The sequence below is a fragment of the Octopus bimaculoides genome, chromosome 2 (assembly GCF_046866305.1).
Source record: "Octopus bimaculoides isolate indiv1 chromosome 2, ASM4686630v1, whole genome shotgun sequence".
NCBI classification, from domain to species: domain Eukaryota; kingdom Metazoa; phylum Mollusca; class Cephalopoda; order Octopoda; family Octopodidae; genus Octopus; species Octopus bimaculoides.
Window position 1 is genome coordinate 193,565,532 of NC_142929.1, and position 17,710 is coordinate 193,583,241.

Genomic DNA, 17,710 nt, shown 5'->3' on the forward strand with positions numbered 1-17,710 from the left:
GCCCTTCAATTCTAGACCTTGCTTCCACACCTGAAACTTCTCCTCTAGTTCTGATAGTGACTCCGCAATTAGGGCAAGGTCATCAGCATAGAGGAGCTCCCAGGGGCAACCTGTCTTGAACTCCTCTGTGATTGCCTGGAGGACTATGGTAAATAATAGGGGGCTGAGGACGGAACCTTGGTGGACCCCTACCTCTACCCGGAATTCATTGCTGTACTCATTTCCAACCCTCACCTTACTGGCAGCATCTCTCTACATGGCTCGCACAGCTCTCACTAACCATTCTTCTATCCCAAGTTTCCTCATTGACCACCAGATAAGGGATCGGGGGACCCTGTCAAAGGCTTTCTCCATGTCAACGAAAGCCAGGTACAGAGGTTTATCCTTAGCTAGGTATTTCTCCTGCAACTGTCTCACTAGAAATAAGGCATCAGTAGTGCTTTTACCTGGCACGAACCCAAACTGCATCTCATCTAAATTGATTCGCTCCCTAATTAGTTGGGCTATGACCCTCTCTGTAACTTTCATAACCTGATCTAACAGCTTGATGCCTCTGTAATTATTTGTATCTAAAGCGTCCCCTTTACCTTTGTAGCAGTTGACTATGATGCTGCTACACCAGTCATAGGGTATGACTCCTTCGTGTATCACCTGGTTCGTAATACGGGTGACTAGGCTATAGCCAACACTGCCAGATATTTTGAGCATCTCTGCAGTGATTCCTGATGGGCCGGGGGCTTTCCCGGTCTTCATACTCTTAATTGCTTTATCTACCCTGGTACTATCAACTCGGATAGCTGGTCCCTCTATTGGGTCGACATAAGGCAGGCTCTCTTTCTCCCATTCATTCTCTTTATTAAGCAATCTATCGATGACATATTTACATGAAGTTAAATATATAATATATGTCCAGTCATAGAGTGACCAATGGTTTTGCATCCATAAAGCTAAGCGCTTTATGGATGAACTAGGGTTTACAGGACTGCAAAAGAATTGCTCAAATGTAAATGAGACGATGATAAAGAAACATTGGTTATAGAACAAACATTAAATTTGGGTCAATGACTTTACATACAACACGACCCCCTCAGACATTTAATCATATATAAAAAAACACCATGGTCTACAAACACATAAAAAATATTTTAATCATCAGATAAAATCTTTTTAGTCGGTGGACACTCATTTTTATTTTATCTTTCTGTTATATTTGTCCATTAGGCTTTTCATAGTTTTGAATTTTTAGTTGTTATATTTAACTTTTGATAAACCATTCTATTTGTATTTTATTAGGATATATATATATTTACATTCTGTGATTTTATGGATACATATTATTTTTTAAGTGTTTGTAGACCATGGTGTTTTTTTTATATATATGATTAAATGTTTGAGGGGTGGTGTTGTATGTAAAGTCATTGACCCCCATATTAATGTTTGTTCAATAGCCAATGCTTCTTTTTATATATATACTAGCAGAGGCACCCGGCGTTGCTCGGGAATGAAATCGTTGCTTATATACTTGAAGAAAAAAAGGCAACATATGCTGTATAGAAATTTGAGAGGACATTCTGTAGATGGACTCTCAGATGAATGATGGCTGGGCGCCTCTCATGAATGGGGAAAATTGAAGATGTGCCAAAAAGCCTCATTGGTACTTGGAAACTTTTACGAAAATTAAAATGGGGATCGTTGCCAGTGCCTATGGACTGGCTCTTGTGCGGGTGGCACATAAAATACACCATTTTGAGCGTGGCCGTTGCCAGTAACGCCTGACTGGCCTTCGTGCGGGTGACACGTAAAAGCACCCACTACACTCTCTGAGTGGTTGGCGTTAGGAAGGGCATGCAGCTGTAGAAACTCTGCCAAATTAGATTGGAGCTTGGTGTTGCTATCCGGTTTCACCAGTCCTCAGTCAAATCGTCCAACCCATGCTAGCATGGAAAGTGGACGTTAAACGATGATGATGATGATGATGATTAATAAATGAAAAAAAGATTTACATGAATATCCTCAGAAGAGTAATTGAAATAAATGGCGATTGTGGAAACCCCCCCCCCCCACGCTCGCACGCACGTATACACACGTGTGTCTTTGTAAATATGTTTGTATACATTTATGTATGTGTGTGTTTGTAAGAGACAGAGTGTGAGTGAGAGAGAGAGGTTTGTTGTCATGTATACGTACATGCATAAATATACATACATCTTTGGATGTATGCATGACAACACAGCCCTTGACTCACTCACACTATATATCTTACAAACACGCACGCGCGCGCATACACACGTGTGTCTTTGTAAATATGTTTGTATACATTTATGTATGTGTGTGTTTGTAAGAGACAGAGTGTGAGTGAGTCAAGGGATGTGTGTGAGACAGAGTGAGAGAGCGGTGTGTATGTAGTATTTACTCTCTGTCTCATACACATGAACACACAAAATAGAAAGTGAAGATTTTTGCGGTTGTTACGTCAATACCGGAAGTTGACATTGAGGAACCTTTTTAAAGAAATGAATCTTAAATATAAAGCAATATTATTTATTTTTAATTATTTATTTTGATGTTTTAAGACATTTCTCTGCAGAAAGAATTTGGTAGTCTTACCTCAAGAACATGGATTAATGCAATTCTCAGGGAGGGGTTCTTTTCACACATTGCATTTAGGATGCATTCGAGATTACGGCTTATACACAGCGTCTGAAATAAACCAATTTTGACCATTACTCAACACGGACAGGAATTATTTATGTCATTTATTTTAACATTACAAAAAGAAGCAGAAATGTTTACCAAAGTTTTTGCAACTCATTTACACATTCCAAATTTTCTTCAAGATTATATATCAACAACCATTTATCCAACCCTACTTAACTCCTTTTTTTTTTTTAATTACTACTAATCCTCACTAATCACAACCTTCATTTTACTGTTGTATATCATCAACAACACTGTTTATACATCATCATCATCATCATCATCATCATCGTTTAACGTCCGCTTTCCATGCTAGCATGGGTTGGACGATTTGACTGAGGACTGGTGAAACCGGATGGCAACACCAGGCTCCAGTCTGATTTGGCAGAGTTTCTACAGCTGGATGCCCTTCCTAACGCCAACCACTCAGAGAGTGTAGTGGGTGCTTTTACGTGTCACCCGCACGAAAACGGCCACGCTCGAAATGGTGTCTTTTATGTGCCACCCGCACAAGCCAGTCCAGAGGCACTGGCAACGATCTCGCTCGAAAATCCTACAGGAGCCAGTCAGGCGGTACTGGCAACGGCCACGCTCAAAATGGTGCATCTCATGTGCCACCCGCACAAGAACCAGTCCAGGGGCACTGGCAACGATCTTACTTGGCTTGCCGGGTCTTCTCACGCACAGCCCATTTCCAAAGGTCTCGGTCCGTAGTCATCGCCTCGGTGAGGCCCAATGTACGAAGGTCTTGCCTCACCACCTCAGCCCAGGTCTTCCTGGGCCTACCTCTTCCACGGGTTCCCTCAACTGTTAGGGTGTGGCACTTTTTCACGCAGCTATCCTCCTCCATTCTCACCACATGTCCATACCAGCGCAATCGTCTCTCTTGCACGCCACAACTGATGCTTCTAATGTTCAGCTTTTCTCTCAAGATACTTACACTCTGACGGGTATTCACATTGACATTACACATCCAACGGAGCATACTGGCTTCATTCCTTGCGAGCTTACGTATGTCCTCAGCAGTTACAGCCCATGTTTCACTGCCATGTAGCATGGTTGTTCGTACGCATGCGTCATACAGTCTGCCTTTTACTCTGAGTGAGAGTCCCTTTGTCGCCAGCAGGGGTAAGAGCTCTCTAAACTTTGCCCAGGCTATTCTTATTCTTGAAATATATGTGTGTGTGTGTGTGTGTGTGTGTGTGTGTGTGTGTGTGTGTGTGTGTGTGTGTGTATGTATGTATGTATGTATTTTATCTTTTACTTGTTTAAGTCATTAGACTGTGGCCATGCTGGAGCACCAACTCAAAGAATTTTTAGTCAAATGACTCGACCCTAGTACTTCATTTTTTTTAAAGCCTGATACAAATTCTATTGGGTCTGATTTGCCAAATCCCTAAGTCACAGGAATATAAACACACCAACACCAATTGTCAAGCAGTAGTGGTGGTGGTGGTGGTGGTGGTGGTTGTGAATATTAAAAAACATCACACACACATACATATAATAGGCTTCTTTCAATTTCTGTCCACAGAATCCACTCACAAAGCTTTGGTGAGCCTGAGGCTATAGCAGAAGACACCTGCCCAAGTTGCCACACAGGGGGCACATAGTTCTGATCCCAGAACTATGTGATTGGGAACCAAACTTCTTACCACACAGTCACACCTGTGGCATATATATATATGATGCCAGTGCTTCTGGTAGATGCCGGTGCCGTATGGTCAATTCCACTGCCATCTGGTCGATGCCAGTGCCGCCTGGTCGATGCCAGTGCCGCCTGACTGGCTCTCGTGGCAGCAAAACATCCCATATTTAACATGACCATTGATGTGGTATCAGTGAAGTCAGGCAGATGTTAACAGTGTCTTCATATGATTAATGCTTTACCATTTTCTTTTTCAGATTCCATTGCACACTGTGCTTCTCATTGAAACATGGATCAAGAGTGAATTTGAGGCTTTCTGCAACATCCTATGAGTGTGTGTATGAAAATATATATATATATATATATATATATATATATATATATACCACCTGACTGGCCTTCATGCTGGTGGCATGTAAAAAGCACCCACTACACTCTCTGAGTGGTTGGCGTTAGGAAGGGCATCCAGCTGTAGAAACTCTGCCAAATTAGATTGGAGCCTGGTGTAGCCATCTGGTTTCACCAGTCCTCAGTCAAATGTCCAACTCATGCTAGCATGGAAAGCGGACGTATGATGATGATGATGATAAGTGAGTATTGTAGTTTGCTTGAAGCATTGTGTATTGTTTATAAAAAATAATGTGTATTGAATGGCACAACAATGTATATATACACATATATACATAAATTCATGTGATGAAGTGATTTGTTTAAAACCAAAATTTCTACCAACCGGGTTCTTCTTTGAACAATGCTCAAGAGCAACTTGAAGTGTTTTCCCCAAGGAATAAACATATATCTGAAATTAAAAGAAGAATGCAGGTTTAATTACTGGCTAATCCCTGGATTATAATTAACATTGTTAATACAGTAATTAGTACGTACAACGGTTTATCTCCTGGACTCACCTTGGGACACCAGTATTACTGTTTGACAGACCACCCAAGGCAAACACCCCACCTGACACTTTTCTCTACTAAAGGTCACACATTGGCTGCACTGGGGCTCATCAAGGTCAGTGACCTACACCAAAAGCTTCACACCAGATGAGAAATCACCAATCAGTGATTGGTCCACAGTTCCTTTTCTGTCAAGTGACTTGCCATAGTTATCACACATAACCACACACACACACACACACACGCATATATACATACATTTACACATATACACACACGTGTCTTTTAAATTTGTTTATGGTAACGCTAACGATATGCAAATAAAGCTCTAATTTCCTTATGCCAGCTCCCAACTAATGCTGCTGACCAGGGAGTCAGATTGTTCAGGGTTGCATCATGGTTACACCGATATAATGTGGGATCCAAAATATAATAACAACAATAATAATTCTAGGATTGCAGGAGATGGATAAGACCTCAAAAGGGTTTAATTATGTGAACAATCCCCACATGGGTCCACCTGAAGTTGAAAATGTAACACAAACCTTTTCAATGGCAGCTTCTGATGCTGCAATTCCAGTGTGCATTTCTGGTGCAAAATAAATTGAATTTTTGGGTTGTGATGACTGTGAAAATTGCGTCTTGCCATTGGCGCACAGAAGGAGTGTGTTTGGAGTTATGACGAAACTGGGTCCACCATCTAGTATTGCTTCACCTGCAAATAGAAAAGAGCAGAAACCCCCAAAATTATTGAAATTATACAAAATTGACAACAAATAGAAATTATCTTATGTTTTTTAATGTTATTTTTTGCTCTTCTAAATGAAGGAATTTCTCCAACATTTTGCTTTTTGGATCCCTTCATAATATTCTAAAGATATTCCCTAGTTTTCTGTTAACTACACAGTGCTCCCACTGTTTACAGCAATGAACTGCACCAACAGATGAGTCTAAATTACAGCAAGGTGGCACAGCAATTTTAAGTTAATTAACTTTGCCAGGGATATCACCAGCTGCAACTGTTATTAACGAGAAACATTAATTCACCCTCCTCAACCCTTTCACTCTCTCTCTCTCTCACACACACACACACACACACATACTCATACAACACGCACATGCACACATACTCACAGGGCACTTCACACTTTAATATGCCCAGGTGTAGAGAGATTAAAAAGTGAAATAATTAATTATGAAACTTAAGAGTCAATTTGGCCCACTTGTCTCAAGAGGAATTCAGTATGAGAACAACAACAACTACAAACAAATTGCAGAATCCAGCAGAAACTCCCTAAACTTCCAATTAGAGTAAAACAAACCAGACGGCGGCCTTCACTACAACAACAACAACAGCATGAGAACATTTTCTGGTTTAATCAGAATAAAGGTGCAGCAGTGGCTGCGTGGTAAGAAGCTTGCCTCCCAAACCCACAGTTCCAGGTTCAGTCCCATTGTGTGGCACCTTGGGCAAGTGTCTTCTGCTATAGCCCCAGGCCGATCAAAGCTTTTTGGGTGAATTTGGTAGATGGAAACTGAAAGAAGCTTGTCATGTGTGTGTGTGTGTCTTTGTTTGTCCTCCACTACCACTTGACAACTGGTGTTGGTGTGTTTACATCCCTATAACTTAGCAGTTCAACAAAAAGAAACTGACAGAATAAATACCAGGCTTAAAAGACAAAGAAAAAATTAAGTCCTGATGTTGATTCATTTGACTAAAATTCTTCAAGGTGGTGCCCCAGCATGGCCATAGTCTAATGAGTGAAACAAGATAGAAGGTGAAGGGTTAGTGACCTTTGACCTTCACAAAACATCCCAAATTGTAAACGCGTGCCAAATCAATCTTCCAACTCTACCACACACACACACACGTGCGCGCGCGCGTGCATCAAATGCAAAACGGTCTCCAGAGTCACTTCAAACCAACAATGCGACCAATTCCGATGTTGCCCTTTTCACAGTCAATCAATGAATTCTTAACATCATCAAACTTACCAGTCCCCCCACCCCACCCCACCTCTCTCTGTCTCTTTGCAGAGATACATCCTAACTTTTGGAGACTCACTGCAGTGTCTACCAATTCCCAAGAAAGGCACCCCCACCGCCCTTTCACCCTATCACACTTTCCTTCCAATATTCTTTTTTACTCTAGGCACAAGACCCGAAATTTTGTGGGAGGGATCCAGTCAATTAGATCGACTCCAGTACGCAACTGGTACTTAATTTATCAACCCCTAAAGAATAAAAGGCAAATTTGACCTCAGCACAATTTGAAATCAGAATGTAAAGACAGGTGAAATGCCGCCAAGCGTTTCGTCCAGCGTGCTAACGATTCTGCCAGCTCACCTGCCTTCACTTTCTTCTAATATTTCACAGGTAAAAAGGTGATAAAATGGAACAATTGTTGGCAGGTGGAACAAGACGCTGCTGAGCATTTTGTTCATCTTTACGTTCTGAGTTCAAATTCCACTGAGGTTAACTTTGCCTTCCATCCTTCTGGGGTCAATGAAATAAGTACCAGCTGAACACTGGGGGTTGATGCAATTGAGTAGCACCTCCTCACAAAATTTCAGGTGTTGTGCTTATAATAGAAAAGATTATTTCAAAGCTAATGAAGAAAGCAAAACTCACCCCCAGCACCACCAACTGTTTGACTCCACTTTCAATTCTAAATTATTCAAGACCAGCCCTGGTTCCGATACCAACTCCCAGTTTTGAAGTAATCTCAATTAAAACCTTCCATCAAAACTTCATAATAATTTATGTTCCAAACACTGGCTTAAATAGTGACAAAGTTATTTCATTAAGTCCTTCGTTAATTGAAGGAAAAGCAGTGGATTTCAGCAGTAAAACGGTAATAAAAGGGTTAAATGGAACAATAACAGCATCTATCTCACTGGGTTTCCGAGAGACAGCAAAGCTTATGAACACTGCTTCTTCCTTCAGATCAAACCAACAGATTAAAAACTCCAAACATGTTCCAGCCTTATTGGACCGTCTCAGCTGATCATAATCTTAACAGAATTTTTGAACACAGACTTTGGTGAGAAAATAATTGTTGACCCAGTCAGGGTGCCTGAAGGGGTTAAAGTGACCACAGCCGCCTACTGCAATCTCCGGAAGGAGGTCTTGGATCCCTGGCTAGATGACATACCACTGTCACTTCTAAGGATTCTCGTATTCATACATGACAACACTCCCTCCCACTCTGCTAGGCCCACCCAAACATTACTGGGGTCTTACGGCATACAAGGTGAAAAGTCGATGGTGTGGTTGCAAGCATCTCTGGATCTCAACCCCATCGAAAATCTTTGGTCCATCATTAAGCAAGATGTTTATGCTGAAGGATACCAATTTACATTGAAAGATGTTTTATGAGACGACCATGAAAGCTGCAGCAGAGGCAGTCCGACCTGCGACTATTAAGAAATTGACAGACTCCATAAGTAGTAGGGTTTTTGAAGTTATCCATCGAAAAGGACCTCATCATCATCATCGTTTAACGTCCGCTTTCCATGCTAGCATGGGTTGGACGATTTGACTGAGGACTGGTGAAACCGGATGGCAACACCAGGCTCCAGTCTGATCTGGCAGAGTTTCTACAGCTGGATGCCCTTCCTAACACCAACCACTCCGAGAGTGTAGTGGGTGCTTTTACGTGCCACTGGCACGAAGGCCAGTCAGGTGGCCCATGTGGCTAAATAATTCATTATGTCAGTAAATGTTATGATATAATTATGGTTTTCTGTTAAATCCATACTCAATGTATGCTTAATATGTATCGTCACCCTTCATTGTCTGAAAAAAGTCTAGATGGGCGATTTTCATTCAAAAGCTATTAGCATGGTTCACCCAAAAAACTGAAGAATCTGAAATAAAAAAGAATGTGGTTCTGGGTATAAAGTTGGCAGCAAGGACAGTATTTTATGCATGGAACACCTCTGATCAGATACATCCAGTGGATCAAGATTGCCTAGGGCTAAACAACACCTACTACTACTACTACTACTAGCATCAAGACAATCTGACTCTCAGAAATTGGGGAGATAGGGTTAGGGTTAGGGTTGTGTGATGTCAACCCAGTTACAACTTTGGCTGCTGTAAAAGATGAAACTGTTTCACCAGAAGAGTGGAAGGAAAGGGTGTGTGTGGGTGTGGGTGTCATAACATTGTAATAATGGTTCCTAGTCTCTAATTATTTGGTGTTAGTCATGTTTTTAATAGGATTGGTGGTGGGGTGGGGTGGATGGGTACTCGTTGCATTTGAAAACACACCCAGTTTTGGAAGAACTGGTGTAAACATACATTCGTACATATATGCAAGATGTGTATGCGTGTATATGTGTGCTTCAAGCTTTCATGCATGGTATGTATATATATATGCACAAATACCCCTCCCCCCCACATATATATATATATATATATATATATATATATATATATATATAAATGATGTAATGTATCCAAAGGTGTGTATGTAAATGATAGGAAGTGCCTACTGCAAGAATCAAACGGCACTTATGAGAGGAAGACGGAGGAAGCTAGAAGATTGGAACAGCTAATGGAAAGGGACGGGGTGGGAGGAAGTATGGTAATTGGAAACGGCTTCTCCCTCCGCCCCCACCCTTCTCTCCCGTCACCGCCACCCCACTTTAAAGGTTCTTTCTGTTTTAATGGGTAGGTTTACAATTACCTGGCATTCTGTTGAAATACAATGTCTGGGGCAGTTTGAAGAAGGGTTGCAGATACAGAGATAGGGCGGGGTGAGGGTGGAGGTGGGCGGCGGCAGTAGTGGTGGTGGTGGTGGTGGCTATGAAGAGAAAGTGAGGTAGTATGTGAAAGAATGGAATGAAAGGGAGAATGGATAATGTGAGAAACGAGGATGATGATGATGATGATGAGGGGGAGGAGGAGGCAATGCAGGGATGAAGGAAGATCAGTAAATATGCCGGAGTTGAAAACCTTGACCGCAGCATTAGAAATTAATTAAGCTGGCAGAATCGTTAGCATGCCAGAGAGAATGTTTAGCAACATTTCATCCATCTTGGCACCCTGAATTCAAACCTGCCAAGAGTGACTTAGCCTTTCAGAGGTCAATAAAATTAAGTACCAGCTGAGCACCACTTTTCCATGCTTGCATGGGGACAGGCGGATGTTGGATGCCTTCCCTGTCACCAACTCTCACCTGTTTCCAAGTAAGGTAATGTTTCTCCAGAGAAGATTGTAAACAAAGGACATCACTTGTCCAATAGTGATGCTCAATTACAATTGTGAAGACAAAGGGACACGGGACACACACACACACACACACACACACAAATCACCACCACCACCAGCACCACCACCACCACCATCATCAGTTTAACAGACATTTTTCGATGCCAGCATGGGTCAGACAGAGTTTGTCGAGGCAAATTTTCTATGGTGAGAAGGCCCTTCCTGTTGCCAACTGTTTCCAAGTCTGTTTGTCGTCCTTCGTTGCCTCTGCAAACCAATTCAATCATGAAAGTCACAACGCACCTTCTCTTCAAATGCTGAAGGCACCAGGCTTGGGCACCCATTAATGGATACCTATGACTCTGAGAGATCAAACAATTAAATGTAGACTTGATCATCTATTTTGTTTATCTTTTACTTGTTTCAGTGATTAGACAGTGGCCATGCTGGGGCACCACCCTCAAGAGTTTTTCGTCAAATGAATTAACTCAAGTAGTATTTTTTTAAAGCCTGGTATTTATTCTATTGATCTCTTTTGCCAAACTGCTAGGTTAGAGGGATGTAAACATACCAGCACCAGGCAAAGACACACACACATATATGCTGAGACCCCCTTCAGTCATGACTGACCATGGGATTGCACCTAGAGGGTTCCCTTCTGAGGCACAAGTCCAGGCAAGGTTGTTTATGGAAGCCCAGCAGTAGCCCATGCATACCAGCCCCTCCACCTCCATGCCACTGATGTTATCCAGGGGAAAGGCAAAGGGGCTGATACAGCTTGGCACTTGTGACATCACAACTCATTTCTACGGCCAAGTAAACTGGAGCAACGTGAAATAGAGTGTCTTGCTCAAGAACACAACATGCAGCCCAGTCTGGGAATGAAACTCACAACCTCATGATCATAACCACTAACCCTGAGTCATGCACCTTCACACACACACATTTATATATATTTATACACGAAGGGCTTCTTTCAGTTTTCATCTACCACTCACAAGGGTTTGGCTAGCTTGAGGCTATAATAGAAGACACTTGCCCAAGGCGTCATTCATTGAGACTGAACCTGGAATCATGTGGTTGAAAAACAAACCCATTCTCCAACTGACTGGCTTACTGTAGCATAACATATGGTAACCCAAGAGAGATGAAAGTCAAAGTTGACTCCTGCAGGATTGGAACACTGAACTCAGAGAAACAAATCTAAACTCTGATAAGACATTGTTATTATTATTATTATTATTGCCCAAGTATTCCTGACCTGTGAGTTTATGTCGAACAGCTACTGTCACGTGTAGGACAGATCTGGCTATCAGCTGAATCCAATGTGAAGATTGACCCGCCGACCTCCTTTAACCGGGAGGGCAAGGCAATTTTCATTTGTCTAGTGACTGTAGCGAAAGAGGTGGTATGGTAGACCTGTTTGAAAGGGCTAAAGTCAGACACTTTCCTCTTTGGCCAAGGCCTCATCAACTTTTTCGAAGGTGAGAGTAGAGAGGGAAGTGCTGTCTCAGCAAATTTATTGAAAAGTGGGTGAATGTCGGTAAAATGGCCAGTATGAACGGACCAATTTTGAGGTTACACCTGTAAAAAAGAAGGTAATATAAAAGAAGAAGGGGCTCTCTATCCCCTTTTTGACCAAGCTCCCGTGGCTTTTATGGGTTTTTCCATGAGTAACCTTTCAAAGCGCCCCCCCCTATTGGGAGTTCTTTCTAAATGTTATATTTTTCGCTATTATTTTAGTGTTTACACAGACGTTTCTTTTTCGAAAAACCCTTTGTACTTTTCGTCCTGTGTTTGTCCTTACATGTTTTTGACTTATGTTAGCCCTTGCGGCCAATAAAACCAGAATTAATTATTATTATTATTATTATTATCAGTCCAGCATTCAACACTGTCTTGGTTAACCAGACTTTTGGAGGTATTCAGTATCTTTAGGATAACATATTATCTCTTGAAATATTAAAAGTCTGTTCTGCCAACTTCTATAACTAAAAAAACATTCAAAGAACTCATTATGAGGAATGGACAAACTGGAAAGTTGGTGGGCAGAGTTTAAAATAGAACAAAAATACTTGACAAAGAATTTTTTTTAAATGAATAATAAAAAAATGTTATCTTAGAAAAATGTTTGTAATATAACAGAAAATCTCAACTAAATTTAAAGTTGCAGATTGTTGAGGGCTACCATAGATGAGAGCAGAATGGGTTTAACAAACAGAGACTGTCTCAGAAGTGGCATGAAGATAGCCTGAACATCTAGCCTGGCTCTTGCTCATATATATATATATATATATATATATATATATATATATATATATATATATATAGAGAGAGAGAGAGAGAGAGAGAGAGAGAGAGAGAGAGAGAGAGAGAGAGAGAGAGAGAATCAGAGAGAGAGAGAATCAGAGAGAGAGAGAGAGAGAATCAGAGACTGAATCAACAAATGGACCAGTGTATATTGTTCCATGGCCCAAGACATTTTAAAGGAAGGAGAAACCAAAAATAAGGATTCTTCTGTTTTCTAAACCAAAACAATAATTGGTCTGTTTTGAAATTCAGTTTTAACACAAAAACAGACATTTCAGGTCCTTTCATTATATATTCAGTTGGTGTTTTAGTTCACCTTTCACTATTTATCTCTTCCTCCCCACTCCCCAACCCCAGCTCTCTCTCAGGGAGAGAGAGAGAGAGAGAGAGAGGCAGGCAGAGATAAAGATCTGTGAAAGTTTCAGAAACAAATAGCCAGTCTGTGTGTGAATATCCATTTATGAACAAATGTAAATTGTTGTGTATGCTTTGTCTATACAGACATTTTCACACACACACACACACACACACACACACACACACGTATAGTGCTCACAATGAAATTCTAGACTTGGTGGTGGTGGCGATGGAGTGGATGCTTGTATGTGTTGTGAAAATATAGACAGACACACAGACACCAGCTTCTCCACATGTCTCAAAACTTCCCAGGTTCCTTCATTCTTTCCACCATAATACACAAGGGAGAGAGAGAGAGAGAGAGACTCTATTGTTAAACATGAGGGAGAGACTGCACTCATTGTCACACCTGAGGGAGACACTCCACTCATTAGAGCTGCCCTCATTCACACATCACTGTCAGCATCTAACAATCCGCCCCCCCCCCATCTCTTTAATATCTCAACATCTGCTTTTAATACAAAGTCTTACCATTCTTTCTTCCAAGGATCTCAGGAATGTCTTCTGGATGGGGAGAAGGGAGAGCGAGGAGGGAGGGTTTATCAACAAAACTTTTTTTATAATCCTTTTACTTGTTTCAGTCATAAGATTATGGCCATACTGGGGCACCACCTTGAAGAATGTTAGTCAAAGAATCAACCCCTGTACTTGTCCTTTTCAAGCCATTCGTATTTTGCTGAACTGCTAAATTACAGGGATGCCAACACACCAACACTGGTTGTCAAGCAGTGCTGAGACACACACACACACACACACATATATATGATGGGCTTCTTTCAGTTTCCGTCTACAGAATCCACTCACAAGTCTTTGGTCGGCCTGAGGCTATAGTAGAAGACACTTGCCCAAGGTGCCACACAGTGAGACTGAACCTGCAACAATGTGGTTGGGAAGCAAGCTCCTTACCACACAGCTACTCCTGTGCCTATAGTATACAATAAGCATATTATTAATATTATTATTATTATTGCTATTACTATTATTTATTTATTTATTATTATTATTATTAGAGCGTGGCCGTTGCCAGTACCGCCTGACTGGCTCCCGTAGGATTTTCGAGTGAGATCGTTGCCAGTGCCCCTGGACTGGCTTGTGTGGGTGGCACATAAAAGACACCATTTCGAGCGTGGCCGTTTTCGTGCGGGTGACACGTAAAAGCACCCACTACACTCTCTGAGTGGTTGGCGTTAGGAAGGGCATCCAGCTGTAGAAACTCTGCCAAATTAGATTGGAGCCTGGTGTTGCCATCCGGTTTCACCAGTCCTCAGTCAAATCGTCCAACCCATGCTAGCATGGAAAGCGGACGTTAAACGATGATGATGATGATGATAAGGTGATCTGGTAAAATGGTTAGCACAGAGGGCAAAATGTTTGGCAGCATTCTGTCTGTCTTCATGTTCTATATTCAAATTCCACCAAGGTCAGCTTTACCTTTCATTCTTCCAAGGTTGATAGAATAAGGACCAGCAGGACACTGAGGTCAATGTAATTCACTTAACCTGAAATTACTGGCCTTGTGCCAAAATTTGAAAGCAGCAGCAGCAGCAGCAGCAGTAGTAGTAGTATCATCCTCATCCTGATTATCAACATTATTCACCATTTTTTATTCATTATTAAAATATAAGACAGCTGCTAGCAATGCCAGGAAATCCCATTTACCATATGTTGAGGAAAGGGGGGAGAAAGAGAGAGAGGGAGGAAGAGAGAGAAGGTGAGGAGAAAGTGGAGAGAGAGAGAGAGAGAGAAAGAGAGGAGAAAGGAAAGAGAGACATGTAAGAAAACAAGTTTACTTGTTTAACTATTTTGGGAATCAGGTAAAAAGGAACTTTTGATTCCAGATTCCTTGGTCAAACACATCTGAAGATCTAAAGACATGATGTGGAATATACATCATGCCATGTGTATATATATAGTGTGTGTGTATGTATACATATATATATATATATATATATATATATATATATATATATATATGTGTGTGTGTGTGTGTGTGTGTGTGTATATATATACAATGTGTGATTCTTTGAAGTTAGCTAAGATAAGCACCCAAAGGTGGCGGCAGCAACATATTTTCGAATGAGTAATACCAGATGAAGTGTTTTGTTCAGAACCTTGTTGTGAAATGACCAAAATCGGTAACTAAGGAACTGAAGACTTCCGTGAAGTTGTTCTGTCGCCAACTGAGTTTATGGAAGTGGATCAATGGAAGTAGATCAATGGAAGTGGATGGTTGCTGTAAGCCTGGCCTTTGCAGCCAATGACTTGGTCCTCAACTTGGTCAGTTGTGTCGTTCTTGAAGGGTTTTGTGTCTTAAGTGGGAATAGTGGCAGTGTTCATGACTCATCGACCAAAAGTCTTGTAGCTCAGCAGATTCATTGTGAGTGAAGACCAGTGGAATAAAAATAATAACTGATTTGAAAGATAAGGGTTGGTGACAGAAAGAGCATCCAGCTGTAGAACTCTGTCTCATTACTTCTTGTACAACCCTTGCCAGCAGGTAAAAAGCTAGCATCATCATCATCATCATCATCATCATCATCATCATCATCATCATTTAATGTCCATTTTTCATGCTGGCATGGGTTGGACAGTTTGACAAGAAACGGTAACTCGGAGAGCTACACCATGGTCCAGTTATCTGTTTTGGTATGGTTGCCATGGCTGGATGTCCTTCCTAATGCCACCACTTTACAGAGTGTACTGGGTGCTTTATGCATGGCATCAACATAATGGTGGCACTGTTTTAGTGAAGACCTTCCCTTTCCAAAATAGGAAGAGGTGAACTCAATACCATAAGGTGAGTGAACTGTCATTAATTTAACTGTGCTCCCACTGTTTAAGGAATTGTACCACTGGGCTATTTCTTTATTTCTGCTGTTTCTTTTGGTTGTAAGCTGCCACTAATGTACTCAGCTCACTCATATTGGTTTCAAATTTTGGCACAAGGCCAGCATCAAACTACATCGTAAATTCAAAGGAACTGTCTCCAATGTAACAACAAATACAAGAGACCCTCTTTCTAAACCCATCAAGACTTTTATGGTTGGTTTGGTTACTGTTTGTGTAACACGACTTTTATATGTTTCCTATTTGGAAATAGATAATAAATATATTTTACTTTTGAAGTAGGAATATATATTGATAAACCTGTCACTTATAACTTACTGATAATTGTTATCATTTATACATAAATCCTGACTCCAGCTACATAAACACCATAGCAAGAAATATATACTCTGAAACGCTAACGGACATTTTATGCGTGCATGTATGTTGAAGATTCGTGTTCTTTTAACCGCTATAAGAAATACAGTTTCATAATTGCAGAAATAAATTTCATTAACAAGTTGAAGAACGGGAAGAAAGAGAAAATAATTACTACATTAGTTTATTTATCTACATTTAGCATTTATAGTACAATTGGAAAGTAAAGTCATTTTGTCGTAGAGAATTACGACTTACAATTCACACTTAGCTAATCCTTCATACTAACTACTAGAGTTAACAACAATTCAAATAAATCTTGTTGGATTTAAGTCATAGACATGGCATAAAAAATAGCCAATATCTCAAGGAGTGAGTGTCGTGGAGTTTAGTAACATCCTATGATCACTGAGTAATTTCCCCAAAATCAGGGGTTTTATAACTGTTCATATCCGAATTCTAAGAACTGTATTTCGTGAAAGATTTCTTTGCCAAAAGTTTAGAATTCGTATATGAGCAGTAATTTTAACCAATGGGATTACCAACAATTATGCTTGTTTGGGCAAAAGACCATTACGTCATATTGCCGCCTTTTATGACTTGCTACAAGACCATTCCTGACTCAACAGTCTTGGCAGTAGAAGAAAGAAAAAATCTCAAAAATTAATTGGCAGCTTACCTCTGAAAAACAGATCTTGAATACTTTCGGCCCCTTGACAAAGGACTCCCCAAATATCTGCCTCTGTCAGTGGGCCTGTGTTCTCTATTATGTCATACAACGAGACGGATATACCCAAAATTGGCATTTTTGATTGTTTAGTTTTTCGTTCTCCGACTTCTTTTAAATTCTGAAGGCTGTCGAAAATAAGGAAAAGAGAAAAGTTTAAAAACCTCAACCAAAATACACTTTTCTAAGAAATAATTAACAGCAACAGACACAGTATTAATAGCAGAAGATAATGGTTATCCCCACTTAAAAGTGGACTTTGTGTTAGAACACAGGATACTGTGACAGTTGCTACGACTCTCAATGGTAACTTTTGCAAGATTCTATGTTCCAAATCCCAGAAACCATTTTTGCCCCCATTCTGATTAACAAAAATAATATCAAGCTCATTCAGTCTGCTAAAAATAACAGTCAAATTTCCTTCAAATGGTACTGAATTGTCTTAACTCTTTAGCATTCAGATTGCTCTGTCAAATATCTCATTTATTCTCATTCTTTATCATGCATTATCTCATAGCTTTGAGATATTAATGGTGTGTGATTGTTTAGTTTTAGAATGACATTGTAGGATGGGTGTGAGAGGCTGAATCT

General features: G+C 40.6%; 2 protein-coding genes across 4 annotated transcripts in view; both read right to left on the minus strand.

Annotated features, from left to right (window-relative positions):
* LOC106871091 (uncharacterized) overlaps window positions 1–5,809 on the minus strand; it is a 67,493-nt gene extending 61,684 nt beyond the window's left edge. The window contains exons 1-3 of one of the 3 annotated variants that reach the window (XR_016240865.1): window positions 5,790–5,809; window positions 5,079–5,144; window positions 2,608–2,700 (exon numbers count right to left, since the gene is read on the minus strand). The gene's annotated coding sequence lies outside the window, so the exon portion shown is untranslated. Of the gene's footprint in view, window positions 1–2,607; window positions 2,701–5,078; window positions 5,145–5,789 lie in introns of those variants that run through there. The other 2 variants (XR_016240866.1, XM_089348264.1) reach the window with 2 other exon arrangements.
* Window positions 1–17,710, minus strand: part of LOC106871088 (tyrosine-protein phosphatase non-receptor type 13) — a 42,549-nt gene that overhangs the window by 23,769 nt on the left and 1,070 nt on the right. The window contains exons 2-5 of the mRNA XM_089339403.1: window positions 17,072–17,247; window positions 5,790–5,959; window positions 5,079–5,144; window positions 2,608–2,700 (exon numbers count right to left, since the gene is read on the minus strand). Of these exons, the coding sequence (XP_089195529.1) occupies window positions 2,608–2,700; window positions 5,079–5,144; window positions 5,790–5,959; window positions 17,072–17,247 (505 nt within the window). The remainder of the gene's footprint in view (window positions 1–2,607; window positions 2,701–5,078; window positions 5,145–5,789; window positions 5,960–17,071; window positions 17,248–17,710) is intronic.